This window comes from Triplophysa rosa, linkage group LG16 (assembly GCF_024868665.1).
Source record: "Triplophysa rosa linkage group LG16, Trosa_1v2, whole genome shotgun sequence".
NCBI lineage: Eukaryota > Metazoa > Chordata > Actinopteri > Cypriniformes > Nemacheilidae > Triplophysa > Triplophysa rosa.
Genome location: NC_079905.1, coordinates 17,057,603 through 17,083,234, shown reverse-complemented (window position 1 = coordinate 17,083,234; position 25,632 = coordinate 17,057,603). Strand labels below are relative to the sequence as shown.

The following is a 25,632-nucleotide window of genomic DNA, read 5'->3' as shown; positions in this document are numbered from 1 at the left end:
TGTGTGTGTAACATGGCACATACAACTTTACATGAATACCTTGTACGCATAAAAATGTCACAGAATTATATTTAACGTTGCCTACACACAGATGCCATTACACTGTGTCATTTCTATCTGTTTTAGGTGATGTGACTTATTACAATAACCATTACATGTTTATAACAGTGTTGTTGTCAACACTGGGCTAAACAAGCAGACACTGTAGCTTTTGTCTCAAGCAGACTAGTCGGTCGGTATAATGTGCAGCCCTCATCATACTTCTTCCGTTTAACTGATGCAATAATGATTATAAACTTACTCGGATGATTTGGAGTTGAAAAGAGATCAATAATCCTGCATAGCAGATGAACACGCGCTTTTATGAGCAATCCGGCTAACGTTAAATCCACATCACTGGCGACCGATGGAGAGCGACGAGCGGAAATACCCAGCGGAAAACAAACTCTTCACACAGACCTGTTAATTGTACTTTTTAAATTTTTATTTCTTTTTCTTCTATTTATATATTCGATTATGCTTCGCGTGCTTCAAAAATAGTATAGCTGGGATTTGCAGAAGTGAAGTCAGAAACTTTAAAAATACACGTTGGGCGGAAGTATCGTTTACAGAATAAAAGCCCAACACATTCGCTACTCCGCTAGTCTGCATAGTGCCGTGAAGCTGCTCTATTCAGTAAAGTATTTTTTAAATGAACAGCTTACCCTTTTTATTGTATGTAATTGGCGTTATCGTGTTATGCAATATGATGTATACATATAGAATTAGATAGTACACCATAGTACTGTAGTGCTAAAATGTATTTGTAGTACAACATGTAAAGTTAGTTCAAAACTAACGTAAATCTTCTAGTTGTATAAACAATTAATGAATGAATAACCGTCCCATTACATGCGAATGTTTTCGTGTTGTCCAAGTCCAAGTAAATATAAATTAACAGTCCATTTTCTTGCTTTCATGCTAGAATATTTTGACCATCATCAGATCCGCGCACTGTTGAAAGTCTGACTATTGATAACCACCAGGAGGCGCTGTGTATTTAGGATTAACCTGCGCACAATATTCTCACGCATTTTATTCTTAGAATAGGCTAAACAATGATTTACATTAGTGAATAGTAATAGAAAAGTAAAACTTATGTTAATGCAAGAACAAGGCGAGAAAATAAATCAAAGCCCCAAATGAAGTTTAAAAGCAACACTACTAACTTGTCGAATTCATTGTATAGTTTGGCTAAAATAAACACCTTCCAGGCATATGCATATGTATTTGCAAATCAATAAATAAATGTTTATGCTCTATATGGTTTCAGTGTTTTCGTAAATTGTTTTCTGTGTGTTCTTTATAAAGAAGGGATGGATTGTCATTACATGAGATTGACTACAATACACATCATCTCAATTATTAAAGTACATGTTCAGAGTAAAATTTTGTTTATTAAGCGTAGATATCATAAGTATCAAGCTCGCATAATTAGTGATAAAAAATCAAATTGCACCATTGTTAACTGTTAACAGTCGTTCTTGTGAAAATAAACCAAACAAATGACACTTTATTCATTGATACCATTTATTCCACAGTTGCCACTTGGCATCCCAATGACTTTAACCCAAATGATATCTGCATTTTTGTAACTGACCTAGAACAGTGTTAGAGGACTCACTATTTAAATGATGTAATGTCTCACAAACTATTTGAAATCATGGATGAGTATACTGTTCTCTACTGAATTCACAATGACCACTTTACAAGTTGACCATAATGAATCAAATGTCTTGCTGGAATGCTAAAATATACTCTTATAAATAAACAGGAAGAGGGAGAAGTAAACATGATTTAAAACACTGTCAGGATCAAGTCCAAAAACACAATTAATATTGATCATATGTCATATATCACACTTCAATATATCACACTTCAAACTGAGTGGACTCTGCTAGTACAAGAGCTTCAGAAATCTAAGAAAATAAAAACCGTATTCATCGAACCCTGTGATGAAAAAATAGGATTATGACAACATCCTCCACACTCAAAACTGCCAAAGTATGCTACTGTAAACCGCACTGTAAAGCACGTTATTACAATAACATTCTTATTTATATATTCTTAATTTCTTCCCAATGTACATTTTACACATCAGATTTACAATTAAACAAACAGAATTGAATGATCTATAACATCAGAGTGTTGAGCATCATTTCTGTTCAACAGTATCATTTCTTCATCCTTGCACAAAATAAAAGAATAAATGTTTGGAATTCGATATTATTGTTTCATATAAAGATTGGTCTCCTATACCTTACTATAAGACTTTCATTTCCATTTATAGATGATTCAAAAACACACATAAGATTCCAGAATTACATGAACATTTCCTGAAATTTCCGGAAATATGTCCAGTTTCAATGATAGCAAGAAATTCAAACGGAAGACTTTAAAGAATTCACAAGCCCACTCAGCAAAAAAAAGAAAGAACAAAAATCCCCCGCCCCAAAACACCTCCAAAACCAACCGTGTTACTCTGTAAAAGGACGAGAAATGGTTAACGGTAAGCCATTATAAAATACACCTTCATAAAAGTGAACCTAAAAAACAGCTGAAAATGCCTTTTATGCTTTGAATTTCTTCTGATATATGATGTTCATAAAGTTGTCTAAATTATTTAATCAGATGCAAATATACGCCCCCAGTTGTCAGTACAGGTGAATTAAAAGTGCAAGTCAAATTGGCGGATATTCTGAAATAAGCCATTAACAAAGTCTATTTCTGTCTAATGAACTGCCACTGTACTGGTAACTTTGGAAAAAAGTCAAAAAGCCATTAAAGAGTGAGTTTATGTCTTTCTTTTAGTGTTTATTGGTCCATGAAGAGACATGAAGTGGCTAGACAGAAAAGTTCTGTTCACACAGCTGTCTGTAAACTTACGAAGAAACAGTGCTTAAAACTTCCCCCCTCTCCTTGTGGCTCCCTAGCTGTCCAATTTCATAATTTATGAGAGAACAAAACCATAAATACGCTGGCAGGACAAAAGGCAACTACATTAAAACCCAAACTGCCACCGCAAAGGACAAAAAATAAACCAAGGTAAGGCAGATTTGAGAGGACAGAATCACAGACCGAACCGACGGTGACCTGTCTCGTATAACTTTTGCTCGTGTCACAATCTAATTTCAATGGATCTTTGAATAATCAGTCACGATAGACTCAGACGGTATGGACATATTTCAGTGTTGAATATAATAAAGCCAAAAATCAAAACCAAATGCTAACTCTGATCATTAAGAAGTAACAATATAGCAGCCTTTGAAATAAGATGCAACTTCCACAACACACTTAAAGGGAAGTTCACCCAAAAACGAAACATTTTTCAAAATCATTTCCTCAACCTCGTGTCATTTCAAACCTGTATGACTTTCTTTCTTCTGAACAACACAAAAGAAGATATTTTGAAGAACGTTGGTAACCGAACAACATTAAACCTCATTGACTTCCACTGTATGGACCCGAAACCACAGATGCATTTTTCAAAATATCTTCTTTTGTGTTCCACACAAGAAAGAGTCATACACATGCTTTTAATGAAATGAGAGCGAATAAATGATAACAGAATGTTGAGCTGAACTGTCCCTTTAACTGGCCTGAGATCTTGTGAAACCCATGTGAAATTCTGAACTGATGCAACTAAAATGTAAAGTTTAAGGAATTTTCATGAAAGTTGGTCACTCTGTCCCATGATTTAAAGGACATTTGTAGTGTTTGACCATACGGGTTGTTTTAAAGGTTCCATCTATGAGGCAGGAGACATGGGAATCCTTGCTCTACAGAGGTTAAAGAACAGTGTGAAGAGCAGGTCAGTATAAACTCCAAGCCTGATGCATTTGAGAGGACACTGAGGAGGAGATTTGAAGGGGAGAAGGGAGAAGAGGTCTCATTCAATCCATCTTTTCCTTTTGGACCAGTTTGGGAGCGTCCACAAACTCTCGTCCATTGACAATAATGACGGCAGCTGTGACGGCACTGGCCATGCCCCAAAATAACACGTACGCCAGGGTCTCGGTCCAAGTGTCACCTGAAATGAAGAGCAGATCATTTGCCACGCTGTATCAACAATTTACCATACTTTCTATATACAAGGCTACATTTTCATAACACGAACATTTTCGTTTCGCTTTATATAACATTGCATTGCATTATAATGTCCGAGCTTACCTGCCATTAGAAGACTGATGATACACATAGAGAAAGCCACCACCATAATAACGGGAAGCTACGGGAGAAAAATAAGGGACACAGCAATGTAAAATAATATTTTTCACTTCAATAATCCCATTAACAGCCCCATCCATCTCTAATTGGTTGTCTCTCTTGCTACGATTAACATTTAAAGGAATAAAGAAAAAGCACTGACCGTGAGGAACTTCCAATCCTTCTGCATGTGCATAGCCATCAGCCCATCGGTTTCATCCACCGTATAGTTTCCAAGGAAGAGATCAATAGAGTCCTGGAGGCAAAGCACGCTACTTAACATTCGGCGTGGCGAACAGAGCCTGACTGAAGGACATGAAGACAGAGAATTCATACGCACTTGTCTGAACCCATCTGAGAAATTGTTCTTGTAGTAGCGGATCATTGAGTTCCAGCCGTCCATTACCAAGCCCCAGTGAGTTCTCTTGCCGGTCCTGAGGTCAAGGGTGAAGGTCAAAACGTCACGCTTACACCGCTGCATGTATATTCTGTCGGAAGTGCGAGATCATTACCTGGTGAAGTCGGTTTTCAGGGCTCCTGTTCCTGCATATTGTTTCGCACAGGCGTTGGCATTGTCCGCCCACGCTGAGAGAAAGAAAACACTGCAGTTTTTACTGTGTACTGACTTATTGAGCCTTGGCTGGCATTGTGAATATCCAGATTTCAATTTTACCCACCGTTCTTATAGATTTTCTCGAAATCTGCTTGCTCCTCGATCTTCTGGCCAACGTGGAGGACGCCCATCCTCTGAAATGACATACAGGTTCACATGTTTTAGACACCACATAACTAAGAATGATGTGTTTGACGTTTTTTTGTTTGTAAACAAATTCTACAAATTAAATGATAATATTATAGATCATAAAAGATTTGATGTTTAAAGAAATAAACAAAAATTAAGCAAATATTTCAATTTATTTAGACATAAGAACTTGTGTGATCGCATCGATGTCTCATAGTCAATCAATAGAGATCAGTCTATGTTACAAATAGTGACATCATGGCATGTGACCAATCAGGAGTTGCCGGGGGCGTTTTAAAATTCAGCGTAATTCCCGAATTTGTGAAATACGGATATGCGCTCCTACCTACTCCCACAAATACGTAAATATCATCGAAACGAAAAATGATACGTTAAGGAAACTAACACGTTACATGGTTGAATAGTTGTGTTTAATGTTGAGATAGATATTGTTTGCGTAGGATTTCTAGAAATTAGTGAACATTGTTGCTGAAAAATGGTGTGGTCATATTTGATCATATGCCTCCCGTTCAGGTAAATGACAAAGTGTCCATTTTTAGACATACGCCCGATGCATCTAGTAAATCATACGTTTAATAATAATGCATTGTAACATAGGGCAATCATATTTATTAATGCATTGAATATTGCCACAGGTTTGTATAACATTATACAGTGATCCAGTGTGAAAATTCAAGTTATTACAGTTAGTATTATACCTAAATGGCATATATTTGTGTATTTTTACTGTGAGCCTTACTGCTGCTAAATTAAGTGGCACCAGCCGTACTCAGTGCTATTTTTAACTTCTTGTTATATATTTACAATTTATATGTCAATATTCTTTGTTTTCAGTAGATCTACACTTCACTGTCACGATTTTGAGAGAGTGTTTGTGTTCCTAAATAAAAGACTAAACGTTCCTAAATAAAAGAAAAATGTTCCTAAATAAATATTCTATGAAGTTTATACTATATGCTTTAGGGATTTATTTATATTTTATATATCTGTCTTATATTTTTAAATATATAAACGTTTTGGGGAGAAAATATGGTAACTTCATTGACCTTGATTTTCAACATTTTTTTTTTTTCTTTTAAGTCACAAAAGTCTTGTAATAACCTATAATAACACTCCAGGGTTGAAATTTTGAATTTCTAAGTATTTCAATGAGTGCCCTATAAAGGTGAAAATAGGGGTGACGCACTATAGTCAATGATTGTGATATTAATAGCCTTGATGATTGATAATGTTTCGATGAATATAGTTATAATACTATACCAATTATAACAGTGGTTCTCAAACTGGGGACCCCAAGATGGATACAGGGGGACCACAGATTTTGTGGCATTTTATGAAATTTATCATAAATTTTATGCAATCAAACATCAGAAAAATAAGCCCACTAACCAAAAGAATTGAAGTTCCAGCTTTGTATAACTGAATATGTTTTTGGTTTAATAAAAATAAAAAAAGTTTAAGAGTTTTTATTTGGGGGGGCCGCAAAGCGATGCACCCAACACAAAGTGGGCCTTACAACGAAAAAGTTTGAGAACCACTGAATTATAATATTCTAAATAATTAAATGCCAATATCCAACATAGTAAGTGTTGGTTTTCACCTTTCCCACAAAGGTTCCAACTTTCTTAGTCTCTTTCTTAAGAGTTATTGACCAGATAAGAGGAAACTCAAAATAAAATTAAAGGTGAATTTGACTTTATTGTGAATTCTTTTGGGCACGGTAATTGTGTAGAGAAATTCAGGTTTTGTTGCATGTCAAAATGTATTTACTTTTTTAAACTGCAAACACAACAGCACTGCATTTATATACAAAACAAACATAAAAGAAAAGCAGATTTAAGATCAATGCACTACAATAAAAAAAAACAGAAATACAAACGTTTAAGGGATTCTTAATCATGTGACAGTCCTATTTTAAATATATTTTTGATGATCTCATCGCACAGGCTGCAATAATATGGTTAACAGGCCGCATGGTTGAGAGGTTGTGATCTCACCTGTAGTTGGCTCTGTAGGGAACGCCTGGCCAGCAGGCTCTGAATGACGTTGGTGCGATCTAAGCAGTCCATACAGTTACTGCGGAACATTCCGGACTGTTCTGACATCACCTTCCTGTCTGACCCCAGCATAAAGTACCTGCAGAATCAGTGCTTAGGAATTAGATCAAAACTGGTGACATCATCACAGACCGCAGTCATCCCCATTACACATATCCGACATTCCACCCACAACTTACAGACATTTGATCTTTGTTTCTCCAATAGCATTATAAGAAAAATATTAAATGAAGGCGTGTAGGAATGACAGAAATGAACATGTATACCCAAACTCATCTTGCATGTCGGCCACAGTGTCGACCAAAATCTGGAGGCGATGCCATCTCATCTTACTGCATTCTTTGTGAAAGTCAAAAGCTATGTACCTCAAAAGAGATGCAAGAGTCACAGCAAAGCAAATGTGCTACAAAAAAGCAGCATATGAACTTTGTGTCTGTACGTGTTAAATGAAACAGTCAAGTACTTGATCAGTCCGTCTTCCATGCCGTTGACCATTTTAGCGAAGGTCTGTTCAAGGGGTAGTTCAGATCCCTTCTGATTTACCTGCAGACAGAGAAATGACCTTGAAGTCTGTTACCAACATTAAGTTTCTTCATTCCGAGTTATTTTCCCACAAGTGGACACAAGGAATTTATTTACCAAATTCAGAATCACTTGTTTCCCATAAACGAGAACCTGGGACTCAAAATGCCTCCTGAATCCATCCATCTAAAGAAATGACAGACAAAAGTATTAAGGTGACTTTCCTCTCGACTGATTTGTAATGGGAAAAGATTGAAAATGCTACGACAACCCGCTCTCTCGACATCACACAAGAGCTCTTACGTGATTTGTGTCTTTGCGGATCTGGGGCTTGGGTTTGTACTTCAGGTTGGGTCTCTGGGACCAATAGAAGGGCATAGAGCCTCGCGTCTGTTTAAAAGAAAGTGAAAGAGCACGGATCGAATCAATAAAGTGAATTATGGGAGGTCAAAGAACAGATATGCTTGCATTTGAGGGCAATAGTGATTTATAGCCACCTGCACAAATGACGCCCGGGCATTACTGTACTGGACTATCTGTTCCGTCTCGACAAAGTTAGCAGCATGTCCCTCAGAGTCAATTCCTGGGGTGCGGGAGAAATGTATGAGTATTGAAAAATAAGTGTATGAATCTTTGTATAGACCGTTTCATCTGACACGTGCGACGGGACTGCAGTTAACTTCCGGTTTGTGTTTGCTAGTGTCTAATAATATAACTATTTATATTTAATTGAATCTATGTTAATCTTAATTTGTATTATTATTTTATAGTATAATAATTGTATTAAATAAACAATTTGTTGAATTTTGTTGTATGTTCAGTTTATTAAATAAACAATTTGTTGAATGGGTCCTGTAATTCGGTCGCATTGAAAGAAACCGCATGGTACATTGACATCTAGAGGTTGAGCTTGGTATTGCAGTCTAAATTCAAACTATTGGAGAGGCAAGTTTAGCCAAGTAACGGTTCTTCTTGGTTTCTTTTGCTTGTTATCAGAAATAATCTACAGGCACTCTATTGTTTGTGAATGTGTACTGGAAGTTAAGGGCAGCCCAGAAACGCGCGCATGCGCAGTAACGTTTCTTTATGTTGTCACTTTGAAACAGTCTATATGTTTCTCAGTTGGGAGGGCATTGCGTAAACGGCGCAGAAGTCGTTGGTTTGATCCCTAGATAAACGAAATGTCTCACCTCTGACGTAATAACGCACCCCAGCTCTGAAACAGCTCCGTCTAGAGATGAGAATCCATTCAAAGACCTTTCCATTGATGCAGCATGGCTTCATCACGATAACTGAACCAGCTGGTTAAGTGTCAACAACAACAGTGCAACTTTTAATATTGACGGTGACTCACATTTTCAACAAAGGCCATCCATCAGGGGGCCAATTGAGGAACAGGGGTACAAAGGGGTGTCAATAGGGGAGGGGTTTATATTATAACCTACCGTGTATCACCTATAGTAGGCTACAGGCCACTTTTTGTTCCCAAAAGTAAAATTGGTCATATTTGGTAAACATTTTTGGTCAAATTTTATTTTACGGTGCCTTTGTTTCACATCACTATAGAATTGACTATAAATTCTGCATAATTTCATGTTACTGATCCTAAATCACACCTATAGTAAGTACATGTAGTTTAAGTCCCCGTGAACCTTAAGTTATGATCGTATTTACTTCCGTATATCTTCCGAGTCATTTCAGACTCATTTCAGTATAATTACACCTTAAAATAAAGTGTAACCATAGTAGGAAACTTGCTTTAGAAATTTCTTAGTTCTGTTGAACACAAAAGAAGATATTTTGAAGAATGTAGGAAAGCAAACAGTTCTGGGGCACTTGTGACAACCATTATCATTTTTCCTACTATGGGAGTCAATGGTGGCCAAGAACTGCCTGGTTAAAAGCATTCTTCCAAATATCTTTCTCTGTGTTCCTCAGAACAAAAAAGTTATATAGATTTGGAACAACTCGAGTAAATGATGACAGAATTTTCTGTTCCTTTAAGGATTTTTTAAACTAGAATTTGAACTATAGTCAATAGAGAAACGTTGTGTGCTTCCTCTGGGAAAATACCGGAAGCTCTTACACAATACACTGAAAAACATTCCACTTTGTTCAAAATTCATAAGCAAGAGTTGAATATTTTGATAAATGATGCTTTAGTGCTCGGCTATAATTTCCCACACTTGATGTTGTTAACAGCTGAATGAAAATAAAAAAACACTTTCCTCGTCTCACTCTACTGTAGCTGAAAATTGCAAAGTTACTAAAAATACTGATAATGGTAAGAATATGTTCGTAATCATTCTTGGCTTTAATAAAAGGCATCTTTGCACTCCTAATTTGAATGAAACATGAACATACGTGCAGCACAATAAACTGACTTCCTCAACACAATAAAGACAACACTTATAAACACGAAATCCAATAACCACAAACAAATCTGTTCGATTTACCACATGACATTAGTTTAAAGGATACATCCGTGGATGACGGGAAATGCAAATTTGTGGAGCTACAGTAGAAAAAAGAAACCAGTGAATTGCAATGCGTCATATACTTTTCAATCTGAATTCTATTTAATGCATCATGTGTAGTTCAATATCTCTCATGTTTTACGAAGTACTGCCATTTATACCTCAGGCTGTTCAATGATTTCCCTTAAAAGGTTTCCATTCCACATAAACCTCTGATCTGCCTGTAAAAAGACACATTTTGAGTTAAGACAATGTCAAATGTGATGCTATGATTAACTTTAGAGTTCAGTGAGTTACTGTCATCTATAACACATTCAACTTAATGGTCTTAAAAACGTTAAGGGAGTCTGAACATATGAAACCCGGCACAACGCCACCAGTTTCCAATGACGAGCTATTCGCACACACTAAAAACGAAAATGCTGCGATGTGCAATGCAACACAACCACAGCCTTTCTGCTACTTTTTGAAAGAACATATGATGTAAACAGTTCCATTTTGGCATTAGGTGTGTTGCCACAGAAGCAGTTATTACCGACGAAATATCGTGGAGCACATTTATTTTAAAACACTGAATTAAAAAAAGACTTGGTTGAGGTAGAGGGTCACAATGATTTGTGATCTGTTTTTGCGGTTTTGCATAAGATAAACCAACTGCAACACCATAAATTGTGTCATAGAGAGAGACAAACATCACAACGCAATGCGAGAGGCAGCACCGTGTGTGCACAGATGTCAGTAGATTACAAAAAGACCACCTCAGCTCCGTCGCTATCATTTTATATAATGAGAGACAGTTGATATGAGGTTTAAAAGCAAAGAGATGATCGGCTGTCTGTATGTGATGCGTGCTAAAAACCTACACCCAGCTGTGGATATTCTTAGTCTTTAAATCACAGCGTTATCTCGGCTCACCCTCTCCAGCAGGCTCATCTCCTGAAAATCCGGGCTGGTGTTGGACAGCCGCTGCTGGGTGTGTGTCAGGTCATAGTCTGTGCAGAAGTAGAAGCCATCCGTGTTGAGCACGTTGTTGATCATAGCCAGAAACGTCTTGTTGTCTTGCATCTGTGAGAGGGAAAGAGATGTTAAATATAATTAGACAGATTTTTCTGAAGGAAATGTAAGCGGGGTTTGTTCGTGCAAAACTAATGTTAGGATGTTATGGTGAGTTGTCAGTGCGTTGCTATGCTACACTCAAAAAAATTATATGTTCTACTTAATTCACTTTTTTATGTCAACAGGTTCCACATAACTGGATTACGTTGAATTTAAGTAACATTATCTATTTCAGTAAACTAATGTTCAATTGAATCAGAATAAGAGTCTTGTTTTTGTTTTACATCATTAACTTGATTAAGTTCAATTATGCTAAAATGTATATTTTACATTAAACCATTTAAAAAAAAACAATTTTATGAATTAGTTTATTCAATGAAGGCATTCAAGAACATTTTATAATTTTATACATTTTTAATAATAATCAGACAAAACTCTCATTTGTCTTCAAGAAGAAGATATTGGGCCCTATTGTACACCCGGCGCAATGCGGCGCAAGGCGCAGCGTGAGTGTTTTTGCTAGTTTCCGCCTGACGCAGTTCTCATTTTCTCGTCCTCGCCGCGTTGTTTAAATAGCAAATGCATTTGCATTCATTTGTGCGCCCATGGGCGTGTTGGTCTAAAAAAGAGGTGTGCTCAGCAGCATTGTTGGCACGTTGCTATTTTGAGGAACTGAAAATCTTCCTCACAATCTTTTTTTTGTTTAAATAAAGAGCGCATTAGTAGAAAATGCGCCTCTGGGCGGGTCCACACAACGCGCTTTAACTTTACATACTACACAGAGGGAAGCGCAGCAGCACACAAACATGCCAAATATAAAAAATAAATGGATTACAATGTAAAAGATTATTATTGTGTACATAAAGATAAAAATCCGGCTTGTCATGTAAGCCTAGATGATCTGCTCGCGCGCTTTAACCTCAGGCACGAGCAGATGCGTTTCCTCTCTAGAGAAGCGACCAGTCTTTGCTCTTGCAAATTCCGCCGTGTAAGTAGCGAATCCGCCATGGCGCGAGCGCAACTGGCTCTTAAAGGGAATGAGAGATTAGACTCTGATTGGTTTACTGCACGTTACGCCCAAAAAAAAAACCATTACTCATTAAGAGAATTGCCCACCAAAGGCGACGCTTTTCTAAACAATGGTAACCACAAAACTCAAAAGCATAAACTCTCCAAAATCTTAAAGATAAATTAACATTAAACACTAACAAGTGTTTCTTTTCACGGAAAAATGCATAAAATAACATTTATTTAAGAAAATAACTCAAAATGCAGTAATATGCAAAGCATGCTGGGAAATATAAGTCCTCTGCCCAGTTGTAACAATTTTATGTTAACACAACACAACTCCTTTATGTTGTCCCAACATGAATGGATTAAGTTATATGACTAAACATGAAAAATCATGTTGTGACCAAATTTTCCAAAAGTTATGTTGACTTAACTTAAGTTAAGTAAATTGGACATGGACAAGTAGCAAAAATATTTTTTTTTCAGTGTAGTTCGCACACAAATAAGAATTCATTCATCATTTACTGTATGACTTTTTTCCTGCGGAACACAAAAGAAGATATTTTGGATGACATGAGGGTGAATAAATGTGAACCTCCCCTTTAAGGTGCTGACAGTGTTTTTTAGTGGCTTGCTATTCAATTTTTAGGTTGTTGTTGAGGTGTTCTATAGTTTTTAATAGTGCTACAATCTGTTTGCTAGCAATCTTTTTGCGTTTTTGTCTGTTGATGAAACGTAAATTGTATTTTCGAAAGCAAATTTCGGAAGAGTTCATCTGCTTGAATGGGTCACACACTTTAGTTCATTCGTTCAAAGAGAAAAGGCAAAGCTTTACTACCCATGCAAATTCCTAGCCAAGGTCTCAGCCAGTGAAAGGTATTTGATGCATGCAAAACCCAGAAGCGAGTTAGCATTTTAGCATTTCCGGTCCCATTGCCCCAAAGTTGATGGTTTTTGGGGTAAATGCCTTCAATAAGGTCTGTGATTAACAAAAACATCAAGTTTTATTCTATGGCATAAAACACACCAGTAACCAATTTGCCAAAACCAGTCCGCCACACAACCTTGCTCTACACAAAGCAGACAATGAATGCAAAAACTAGGTACTGTTTAAAACTTCATTGCTCAATTTCCAAAATGAGGATGGGCAGCGAATTAGTAAAGTGTGACACTTTCATGCCGGTCCCTTATGAGCACTGCAATCCATAGCAGCCACTTCACATTACACTTACACCAAACCTTTTGGAAGTGTAGTGTACTTTATTGGTACACTTGGTCCACCTCCAGTCAAGGCTCTTGTGAACTTCCAATGTCTTGATGAAACACTTCTAGTGCCCATTACTGGACCGTTCACATGCTGCATCCAAGGCAGATGTTTCAGCCGGAGTCTTAGCCTTGTTCAATAATGCACCACGTATGCAACAGCGTAATGAGATATCCGAGCGTGGGCCCAAATTAAATATTTACTGTACGAGAACGCCTCGTTTTCACTAGCTGAGAGCGCACTTCTGAGTAAACTGTACATGGAAAAAGCTAAAAGTTCAAGGCAGGAAAAATCTTCAGTGATTTAAACGCACTAGACAAATCATCAAACATCTTATGACATTTACGGCCCGGAGGTGTTAAAACCATCAGCGTTTGACTGAAAGTTGTGGTAAGGGACTTTGATGACCTGAATATCTGTGAGGTGCAAGATGGTCTTCTTATAAGAAATCACATCAAACTCCAGCGCTTTCCACACAGTGTGGCCAAACAGGTCGCCCACTTTCCTCTTCCTGGTGATGACTATGAGGTACATACCTGAAGAAAGAAAGATAATGCATTGTGGTGACGAGGTATATTGCGTATGCAATAAAATAGAACACCGGAATTCGAAAAATAAAAAAGGGGAAACCTACCAGCCACCAGACGTATAGTTCCCATGATTCCACAAATGGGCCTAGTTATGCCAGATGGGGGGATGTCCTTCACACCTTCAAAAAGAACAAAAATACTGTTTTATGTGGATGGACGAGGCCGATTAGGAACATAAATGTAGTCAAGTGAACATTGAGCAAACAAAGAGCACAGCAACTACCTCAAACATAAAATGTCAGTAGTGATAAAATAACACTGATGGAGAACTAAGATGTGACCTACAATACCGTTCTTCATTTATATTTAACAGATTGAACTCTCATGTTTACAGTCATTGCAGTTGTTATTTTGCATACGTTTGCATAAGTTTCTCATTGCAACAAAAATGTTTTTAAAAAAACTATTTTGCTATTGAATTTCAATTCTGAAAGTTTAATTTATCAAGAGCACCCAGAGACAGTAAAGTTTACATTTAATGAGTCGTCTTGTTTTCTGCAATGTATAAAAGCACTCGGCAGGGGTTTTTCTCTGCTAAGCTCAAATAAATGTTGCTTGTTTACAATGTACATCAGCCATCTGAAACATGAACCCTGCAGCAAAAAATGGTCTAGTTCAAATATTTAAACTAGCATAACCAAATAACTAACCAGAAAGAGTTTAGACAGTTTCATGTTTTTGCATGTAACAAGTAATCTTTAGTGAAGAATAATATATGTGTCGTCACAACAAATAAAGAAAAAAACTAAATGTTTTTTATTATGTGTGTGTGTGTGTGTGCGTGCGAAATTGTTTTTCAAACTTTTATTTTATATTAGAAATAAAAATTACAAAAAAACTTTCTTTAAAGCCTACTTTTGCATTCGTTTAAACTGTATTTAACAATCATTTCAGATCACTGTACATACTGTTCCACTTCGACAGTGAAGCATATATGTAGCTGTGAATGCAAAAACCTAAAAAAAACGAAAAACAAAAATCATTGAGTTTGAATTAATTTTTTTAAAGCTTTCTCAGTACAGTTAATAAATGTGCTTCACGATACAATAGAAGAACCTTTTTTTGTCTAAATGGTTTCATTCCTGTGCTTTTTCACAAGTTCACACATGCACATTTCTGAAGATACGCACACAGGAACTGATACGAGGAATTGAATTTCAATTATCCGATTCCCATTTTTTCGATTCCGATCGGATTCCTAACCATTCGATTCCGATTCAAATTTGGAATTGATTTTTGATTCCCAACCCTAGACTTAACTTATGCTTGGTTGTTCTAACCTATTGTTGGATCAAATATAAACAATTCATATAAACTTGTCTGGGTTAATTTAACCCAACGTCTGAGTTCGTTCCTTTTTGACCCCATCCTTTTAACAGAGCTTTTTTTTTTTTAGAGTTTAATGTTACAATGTTTGGGCAGAGAAATCTCCAGTATGTTTAGCACAGAACTGAAAAAGAAAAGTTCTTTCAGACAGTCAAGTGTTTTTTTATTTAATTATTTTAAACTAACTAAGATGACATATTTGCTCATGTTTAATGCTTTGTAATGTCAAGAATTCTGTGTATTGGGGGTTACCACAGAGGTTAACAGTGAGGTCTTTGCGTCGTCTTTGAATGAGCTCAGCACTGATAAAATTGTATGAATCTTTAATAAAGAGGAAATTGTGAGTAATTTCCAATGTAACGATGACCAGTCTTATTTTCTGTGCTCCACCCATGACACTTCATATCACCAGATATTAATTGAACATTTATAAAATAAATTAAAAAATAAAAGAACGATAGATAAGTAAAATAAGTGAATCTATAAATGTCTAAATATCATAACTATAAATGGATAAATCTTTCTGTATAAAGTACTCTTTATATAAGAGAAATCTCAAAATTAATTCTACTTTCAAAACGGCTCTACTTTCAAAAAAAGGGTTTAAGCATAAAAATCAATAAGTGTCATACTGCTTTACTGTTGTTGTTAAAAAAGTTTTCTGTTTAATTTAAAGGGGACATTTCACGAAAAGACTTTTTCAATGTTTAAGTGCTATAATCGGGTGTCTGGTGCATCTACCAACTCAGAAAATGTGAAAAATGACAATCTAGTAACTTTGTTTATGTGAGCCTATCTCTGCAAGCCTGTGAGAAAACAAGCCGTTCAGATGTCGCTCGCTTTCTGACGTAGGTAGTCGTTCTTATTATAATATTACCGGCCCTTTTTCTGAACGTGTCCACCCATGGTGCTGCCGCCATTTTTGACATATGAATAGAATAGAATGAGCTTTATTGGCCAAGTATGTTTCCACATACGAGGAATTTGTTATAGTGACAGAAGCTCCACAGTGCAACAGAAAGACAGCAACAGGACAGAACACAGATGAAAAAAAATAAAAATAATAATAATATACAATAATATAGAAATAGGCAATGTACAAAACAGCAAAAACACAATATACAATATAGACAATATATGTGAATTAGTTCCGACACCATGGCAAAAGTAAGCAAAGCATGCTAAGTGTTGTGTTGTTGGCTGCACAGAGCACTGTTCCCAGCCTGACAGGAGAGCAATGGATTTATTTTGTTTTCAATGGAAATCCACCAGACTGAACGAGGCAAAGCTGCAAATAAAGACATTGTAAGTACCGTTATTTTTTAAGTAAGACCTCAGGGACCTGTGGCAACTTAAAAGTAGGTAAAAAGTTATTGTAAAACATTTGTCCGTTTACGCAAAGAAAGCAATATGTATGGCTTGTAAACACGCAACGGGATTGTCCTGTGTAACGTTACTTTCACTTAGAGAAAACGCGATGCGTTTGTCTTGAGTATCTTCACTTATAGAAAGCAGTGTGTATGGTCTGTAAACACGCGATGGGTCTGTCATGGGTACTTTCACTTATAGAAAGCAGTGTGTATGGTCTGTAAACACGCGACCGGTTTGTCATGTGTAATTTCGCATGTAGAAAACATAACGCCTTTGTTAGGAGTCTGTTCGCTTTTAGAAAACAATGTGTTTGGTGTTTAAAGACGGAAACAGCGTTTCTCATTCGCTTTATGTGACCCTTCTTTTGTCGATGGAAGCACAGACTCTAAGCCCTGGCTGAGTTTTCTGTGAAAAGGGGGCGGAGACTTGCAGCTCATTTGCACTTAAAGAGACACACACCAAAACAGCGCGCTTCTCCTCACATGCAAAACTGGGCAATTAGGGCATGGTATAATAAAAGATCTGCGGTGTATTTTGAGGTGAAACTTCACAGACACATTCTGTGGACCCCTAAGATTTATATTACATATGTGTAAAAGTAGAAAGAAACCTCTCCTTTAATTGCATTTTTGTTTTTCTGAGCAAAAACATAAAAATCATACATTTTCCCCTGATTTACAAAAGACACCCACTAAAATGTCATTCAGTGTAACAATCTTGTCAGGCACATTTACAACAAAAATCAATTTACGACATTTTTTTTATTTGCCACTATAGGTTTTGCCCATTGTCAAAACCTTTTTTACTTGAATTTGCTATTTTGAAATATGCTCCCTTATTCTTTTATATATTTGTATATGTACAAGTCAGAATAAGCGTGGTTGTTTGAATTTGTACATAAATATTGTGTTACAAACAGGGATGCACCGATATGTAAATTTTGGCCGATAACCGATAATTGCAACACAGGCTCATTGCAAACATGTACCTCTGCCTACATTTCTGCATAACCCGAAATACGTAGCTCCAGGTTCAAATCGCTGCATCTTTCGGGTGGAATGTCCACTAGTGGCGCATGGGTTTTTCTCCGTGTTGATGCAGGTACATTCAAGGTTACAAAGCATACGATTAGGTGCTCTAACCTTTTTACTTTGTGCATGTGTCTGCTTCGTAACTTTTAATAAAACACATTAGAACGGAGAAAAAACGTGCCTCTAGTGGACATTCCACTCGAAAGATGCAGCGATTTGTACCTGGAGCTACATATTTCACGTTGTGCAGAAATGTAGGCAGAGGTGTCTTATTTACATGGATAATTATTTAACATCGTAAGCCGATAACCGATATATTGGCCGATATACAGTATCTAAATATTAATATAAAATTCCCTAAGACTGAAACAAAAGGCAAAAAGTGGACAACTGCTTTTATTTGAAAACATTCACCGTGGAAAACAAGGTAACCATTAGTTCTCTTTTTTCCCCTGAAAATCATGTACCAAGCCTACTTTACACTAGTTAACGATTCTTTAACCTTCAAACTTTTCAGGTATATTTAATAAACAAAATTATAGATGTTCTTCCAGAAAAATGTTTTCAATAGCCACACGTCTAACAGGTCTCAAGACAGAAAGCATTCAGACAGCAGTCTGATTCAAACAATATGCTTCTGTTCCTATAATTTACACATTCATAAATACTGTACCTACATCAGCAATGTTTTGCTAATAGCAGTGAATGATCACGACAGCAAGACAGTACTGTACTGTATTTTAACTGCGAGAAGCATGCAAGAGGAAATGATTTATCGGCTTTAATATATCAGCATAAATTGTATTATCGGCCAATACCAATAGTTACAAATGTTGACATTTTATTCTCCAAAAACTTAAAATAGACATTTTACTTACATTTAATGTGCTTTCTATGGACATAAAATCACCTTTGTACATTTCTTTTGATCGGGACATCTTAACGTATTTAACCCAAAAACATTTTCAGGTTCGGTGCCCTCAAAACAGCTGGATTCAGGAGCCAGAAAGTTATTCATCTTTGAAACCAGATCACAGCTACAAATCATTTCAAATCTTGATTCATATGCTGCGGCTTTCTATCTAACCGTGCAATCATATCCTACCTGCGAGGGTCATCTCGGTGGACACCCGATCAATAACCAGCACATCATTAGCACCATCATCACAGGCCTCAATGTAGAACTTCTCAGGTGTTGCGTGCCTGTGAAAATAATGCAGGCCGAACAGAGAGGAGATCAGTTCTGACTTGAAAAACATTAACTCGAACATAAACGATGGCAATTAACCAAATACTAATGTCGAATGTTGAGCAGATATTAGGAAGAACTTAGGAGGAATAAAATATACCATTGATTTAGTGGTGATATCAACATGACACTGTGTTTTCAGAAACTTTAGATTCATCTTTTAGAAGTTTACGTCGTGTCTCAAGCCATCTGGAGAGAGCAGATTCTCCGCACTCATAAATCACAATACTACTTCTGTTATGCATATTTTTCCTCTTGGAGGAAATTACAAATAGCACTGGATTATCAAAAACCGCTTCATCATGCAAGTTTTGACAGCGTGCGTGACAAATTTGAGAATCTGTTTCGCAAACAAGTCTTATGTCCCTGCCCCACTTTTATGGCTCGACTCTTCCTTCCTTCCTTGCCAAAATGCTGAGCAGCCACAATTTCTGTGCACTTGTCTGATGCTCTTGCAGCCAGGGAGGCATTAAGCAGTCGCACGGTTAACCTTTAGTTCCATTAACCGCGACTGCGCAATAGGACTGTGGAATGTGCTGTCACATGAAATTTACTGGATGGCTCACTGTGTGGTTTGATGATAAAGGGTGGTGGGTGGACACGATCGTAAGACGTTTTGGTGGTCTTGTTCATCTTTAGCCTGCAGATTTCCGTGACCACAACCCACAGTTTTGCCAAAGTCACAAGATTTATAAAACTGTGCAGAAAAAAGGCACATTAACATTTTATCAATATGAACTTGATGTGTAATCACTATATATGATCAAATTCAGCTTTGGAAAATAAAATGAGTAAATGCATATTTTTAGGTATGGGCTGTCACGATAAACCGACGATAAATATCACGTGATTTATGCACAGCTTTTGAGTGAAGTACGGGAAAATGCTGCTGCATCCGAAAGCCGCTCTCGTGTGGAAACTCCAAATGCGCACCGCAGAAGAAGACCATAACACGGTCTAGAATCTAGGAAATGCCTATGGACATCTTTTTATCACTGTTCCTCAAGCCTCATCAGGTATTTTGATGATAATAAAGTATATTTATAATGATCATGTTTGACGGGTGTTGCTTTTTCAAATGCACATTATAAGCGACTCAAACTCGCACTGCTTTTAGATCGAGCAGCATTTCCTACTGATCCCAGAGCCTGTGCTTCACGGACAAGCTACACATAAAAAAAAAGACACATTGCATATCGCTATGGGAGGCAAATCCTGCCAAATTTAAATAAATAAATTAAACGATGAAAATGAAAACCAGATTAGCAATTTCATTATACACAACTGCATGCACAATATGTGCCTAAATGAAAAATAAAATGAAATTATTTTATTTTCATTTTTACACTGGCAATGCGTTGTCCCTGTCAAATGAAAATGAAGCTGTCATACCAAAAAAACATCTAATACCTACAACACTTATAAGTGCAGGCCTGTGTCACCGCGCCGTGGGACAAAATAAACCATTCGAATGAATTAATAGTGCTGTGCGTATTAGATGTTTTTTTGGTATGACAGCTGAACTTCAAGGAATTTAAACAGGCGCATCATTTAAAACATGCTTTCATAACATAGTGCAGCGCTTCGTATAACGATTGGCTCATAATCATAATGAATGAAGTACGCGGGGCTGATTTAAACACATATGAGCCGCTCTTGTGATACCATAAGCGAATTGGTCTGCGCACAGCGCGCATGAAGTTAAACACACCTTATCAACCTCAAACCGAACACTACGATGGATTCTATTGTGCTGAGAAAGATCGCTTTGTTTATGTGTTCTTAAAAGCAGTCACAGTGTAATGATGATAGCTTGCTCGGGTGCGGATGGTAAAGTACAGTGTGAGCGCAGGTCAGCGGCGGAGTGGGGACAATCGCGCTCCGGCATGTTTCAGGGCACGCTAGAGATACGGGCTCTCCAATGCTTTAGTTTGTTCGTCTGTTAACTTATCAGAGATGCAGTACACCACACAACAATTTTCGGTATTGCACCAGGAACAGTCATCGTCATCATTACAAAGCGCTAAGGCCAAGCGCCTGACAAGGTCTACACACGTTCGTTCGAATAAACGGATATGACGTTTTTTGTGGGCGTTCCCAGTAATGCAGACGCTCGTCCACACCCACTAATTAACATGTAATTTGCATGACTGTGAACAAGAAAAAGAAAATGAAAACGAAAATGAAATAAAAGAGAAGAGAAAATAAAATGAAAATCAAAGTTTACATTTTTATTTGAATTGTGTCAGTATTATTGCGTGAACATTAATAAAACCTTTGTAAAAAATGTTTTTACAATTTATTTTTCACATTTGCCTTTTCATTTTCAAATTGGCAGTCTTGCCTCGAGATTTTAGTGAAAATGAAATGTCAAATCACCAATTGCATTTTCTTTTTCAATTTGACAGGGACAACGCACTGTCAGTGTAAAAATGAAAATGAAATAATTGTGCACGCAGTTGTGTATAATGAAATTGCTAATCTGGTTTTCATTTTCATCGTTTAATTTATTTATTTAAATTTGGCAGGATTTGCCTCCCATATATCGCAGCCAGCTCGATTACAATAGGATTTAGTGGTATCACGATAAATTATCCTGCGGCCCTATTTTTAGGTATGTGTAAATAATCATTTTATTTCAGTCAGAGAACTAGTTACAACATTTCTCCAATATTCAAAATAAAATAAAATGTATTTTTATTTGCATGTATTTTTTAATTATAATACCACCACTGGCAATGTTCGGTTTATTGTGAAATGGGCTGCTCCTAAGCAGGACACACAGTGTTTAAGTTAATTACTATAATTGTAAAAAACAAATTGATACCATAATCCAAAACTGGAAGCAATGTCATGAAACATTGTACCAAATGCCAATATTTGTTTTAATTAATTACATTTTTAATCATCGAGTAATATTACAGTAATGAAAAACTCATGGCATTCATCGTTGAGAATAATGAGATTTACAAACAAATCAAAACCAAAACATCTAGAAGCAAAAAGGTTTCATTTAAAATACTGCTACCTACCATGAAAAACAGGCTTATTTTCTTTAATAATAGCTTCTTTATTTTATTTTTTATTTTATACAGTTTCTGGTCAACAACGTACTTGTGAGATTTATTCATTTAGAAACTTTTAAAAATTATTTAACAAAATAAAAAAATAAAGAAGAACGCAGGTGCATAGAATAAAATAATAATATCTAACAAAAAAAGCAAACTGAAAAAAGTATCTTTGGTCAGTTTTTAAGACACTCTGCACCTTTTTCACATACGAGTGGATGTAGACCTTCTTTGGTCTAATTGTGTGTTTTCAGTGTGCAAACCCTGTTTTTGGCTATTTGTTTAAAACTCATTTAACTGCATAACTACAATACAATACAGACCAGTGTAACACCCATCAGTGTCATGTTGAAATCGGATGAAAGGTAAAGGGCTGGTGACATTCCATTCTCTGCTGGTTATTCTCCTGTCGTTCAAGAAAACTTCATGATGATTTTTAAAATATTACTGAACAGAGATATAAAATATTAGACCTGCTCAAACCATAATACTTTATTATCACTATGCACATTTCCATAACATTGGTTTTAAAGAGATAAAGTGCGTGATATCAACTTTACACTCATAGCTCTACACAAAGCAAAAGCTCTCACATCATCATCCTAAAATTTGTTTAGTATGATCACTAATTCACAATATCTGAAAGTTATGCGGTATATTCAGAGGTAGTCGGTAACCCCAAACTCAGACCAGAGTCATGTCACATACACAAGTGTGAATACATCATGACTTTGTCTAAAAACCCTATGAGCTGACTACTCAGACAGCATTGTAAACCATCACAGCCGACACTGATACAGAATATGTATAAATGATACAGATGTATAAAGATTCGATTCATGTGTTTACTGTGTTCATAATGTTGTCGAGTGCTTTTTTAAGACACAGGTTATAGCCCATGATCTCAACACACTGTACGAACGGCTTAACCTGCACGAGCTGTAAACTGTCCTATACAGACGATACCACTCGCTGACAGTGGCCAGAGACGCCGCTTTTACACGAGTTGACCTTCGCTAAAGTGAAACTGAACGGGTGTTCGTGGTTAAATGTCGCTGTACTCAAATAAAAGTTTCAACTTACAGATTGAACCTCTCGTAGGCGGTCGCCATCTTCACTTCCGGGTTTGGCCAATCCGCGGTGACGTATATGTGGGAGTGGCGAAAGAAGGGCGCGGCTTCCGGTTAAGTCGATAAGGTGACGGTTGCCTCGTTAGCATCCAAATTATGGTAAAAACTCAAATAATTGTGAAGATTAAAAGGTATTTGTATTATATGATGATCTCATAACAGATTTAATATAATTTATTTTATTTTTATTGTTTATTTCGTCTATCCTATTTGTTACTCGCACAACAAATTGCAATATACCATATTTTGATATGGAAGTGGTTGTCTTGCTTATTGATCATAATGTGACTAGCAATAAAGGGAAATACTAAAAAACTAAAATAATAAAGCACTTATAATATTTTGAATCATATAATAAAATAACGTTTACTTCAAAACAAGAATATAATATTTTTTTTGTCTGTCCACTCTGCCAATTAAGGCACTTAGTATTCCAGCTAAATCCCCATTTTTAATATTTTTTATTTTATTTTACTTTATTTTTTTGCCATTTGCGATCTATGTTTTCACAAAAGAACACAATGACATATAAAAAGTTTAACTATAGAATATACATAGAATTTTGAGAGAAGGGCCATATTGAAGCCATTCATTGAAGCCTTCATCTGAAAAAATATGCAATGTATATAGAGGACTAACTGATAAAATGGTTGTGCATGACTACAAAGTTGCCAGAAACGATTATCTTTGACAGGATAAAAAAGACGGGAAATAATCATTTGCGCAGGATTGCAAAACTGAGAAACACTGTTCAGAAAAAAAGTATGTAGGTTTGGAGACTTGTTGGAGGTTCACCTTTGTGTCAGCGTGTATATGCTTTCCACAGCTATTCAAACAATCATTATAAAAAATTCCCAAAGTCTTTGACTATTTAGGGAGTGTGATTTTATCATAGTCCCCCACCCACTATCCCAACACAGACATGAGTCAGAGATACGGGCGGTAAGCCCCCCACTCACAAAGGTAAGTAAAAGAGAGTGAGAAAACCTAGTTTCAGGAAGGAAGGAAGGAAACCCTCAACAGGAAGTCAACCCTGAAGTCAAATCAGGTCAAGACAGTTGTAGTTGTTGCAAAGCATGTTACAGGAAGGTCTTCATTGAGCAGCGCTATTAAAAACATTAGGATCAACAAACTTGAGCAAACCATTCAGACCAAAAAATATCACAAACAATGAGTTGACTTTTTGAGGTTGTTATCTTCAATGACATTCATAAGCTTTAATTGTAAAAAAAATAATTGTAAGACCATTGTACAGCACATTGCAAATCGAGAAAAAGCCACAAAAAAAACCTACTCCATGAATACCTGTCGGATGGGTGTGCAAAACCAAACAATCTGTGTATAAGAGTACTGTTATTTGTTAAATGAATATGAGATTAGTCAGAAAAGTTTTGTGATTAGTCAGATGTTAAAATTCCCCGTCTATGTTCCACTTCTTTTAACACCTAAGTACAAGTACAATCACTGTCCCACTGTTAGTCTGTGCCAATACATGTGTGGGAGTCTTATGAAGACATTCATGCCATGATGCCGCATATGGAGAAAGACAGTTGTCACATGGCTTTGTCATGAATTACGTCATGTTATGAATCCAAGGATGGGTGTCCTCTGACAACAGCATGACCAAACCTTTTGAGGTTTGTCTTATTTTCCAATCTAGGCCAAAATCCAGTTTCACTTCCTTTATATAGGCTGAGAATATTGTAAAAGAGTTTATAATGTCATATTGGAGAGACAATAACACTTTCAGTATCAGCAGCTCTACATGAAGAAAAAAGTAAAACGATGTATAAAAAACAAAAAGGATATTATTTTATATTTACTCAATTACCCAAATAATAAGCTAAAATAGAAAAAGTAATGTAGCCGAGTCAAAAGGGGGCTTTACCTTGTTGATCACCCAGCACAAATTCTACTGAAATGTGACCACAGGAACCATTTGTTAGTTTTCAATTCTCCAGTTTCATGCTGCTGAAGTGTACAGATCTTTCACCTCTCTACAGCCTCTCAGGTGGTGGGCCTTGCATCATTTTACCCAGCAGAGTCTACACACTGGAATAAAAAAGTAGTTTTTTTAACACTGTGTTATCAAGTGTTACAAGTGCTACATCACCACATGTTATGACACAGACAATTTTTCCCAAAAAGTTGATGTAATTATGTAATTTTTTGGTTACAAGAGTCCAAAAAGTTCTAAACGCAAAATGTAAAAATGACAGTAGCCTATCAAAAGTTTCACAGTATTTTTTTGTTTGTTTGTTTTTGAGAGACGTGTGTATGTTCATATGTGCAGCGAACTACATTATTTAACAAACTGAAGAAATAACAATATAAATACAAATAAAAGATATGGCCCATCAAAATACTGTACGCCAAAAATGACTCCAGCCAGCTGTTTGCTCTGTAAATAATACTTGCAGAGCTTGGATGTATGTTTTAAGTCATCGTCTTGTTGTGTGGTGGTAAAGTTGG

General features: G+C 36.5%; 1 protein-coding gene across 1 annotated transcript; it reads right to left on the bottom strand.

The window, feature by feature from the left end:
• Window positions 1–1,439: 1,439 nt before the first annotated feature.
• On the bottom strand, window positions 1,440–23,169 carry sacm1la (SAC1 like phosphatidylinositide phosphatase a). Its single transcript, XM_057355222.1, has 20 exons — window positions 23,114–23,169; window positions 18,819–18,916; window positions 14,030–14,104; window positions 13,804–13,931; window positions 10,980–11,129; window positions 10,226–10,285; window positions 10,069–10,102; window positions 8,778–8,879; window positions 8,085–8,170; window positions 7,891–7,977; window positions 7,705–7,773; window positions 7,529–7,608; window positions 7,332–7,430; window positions 7,006–7,144; window positions 4,923–4,992; window positions 4,758–4,830; window positions 4,586–4,679; window positions 4,409–4,501; window positions 4,210–4,267; window positions 1,440–4,069 (listed from the first exon to the last, which is right to left on the bottom strand). Exons 1-20 carry the CDS (start codon window positions 23,140–23,142, stop codon window positions 3,933–3,935), a joined length of 1,761 nt encoding a protein of 586 aa, XP_057211205.1. The 5' UTR covers window positions 23,143–23,169; the 3' UTR covers window positions 1,440–3,932.
• Between the last annotated feature and the right edge of the window lie 2,463 nt (window positions 23,170–25,632).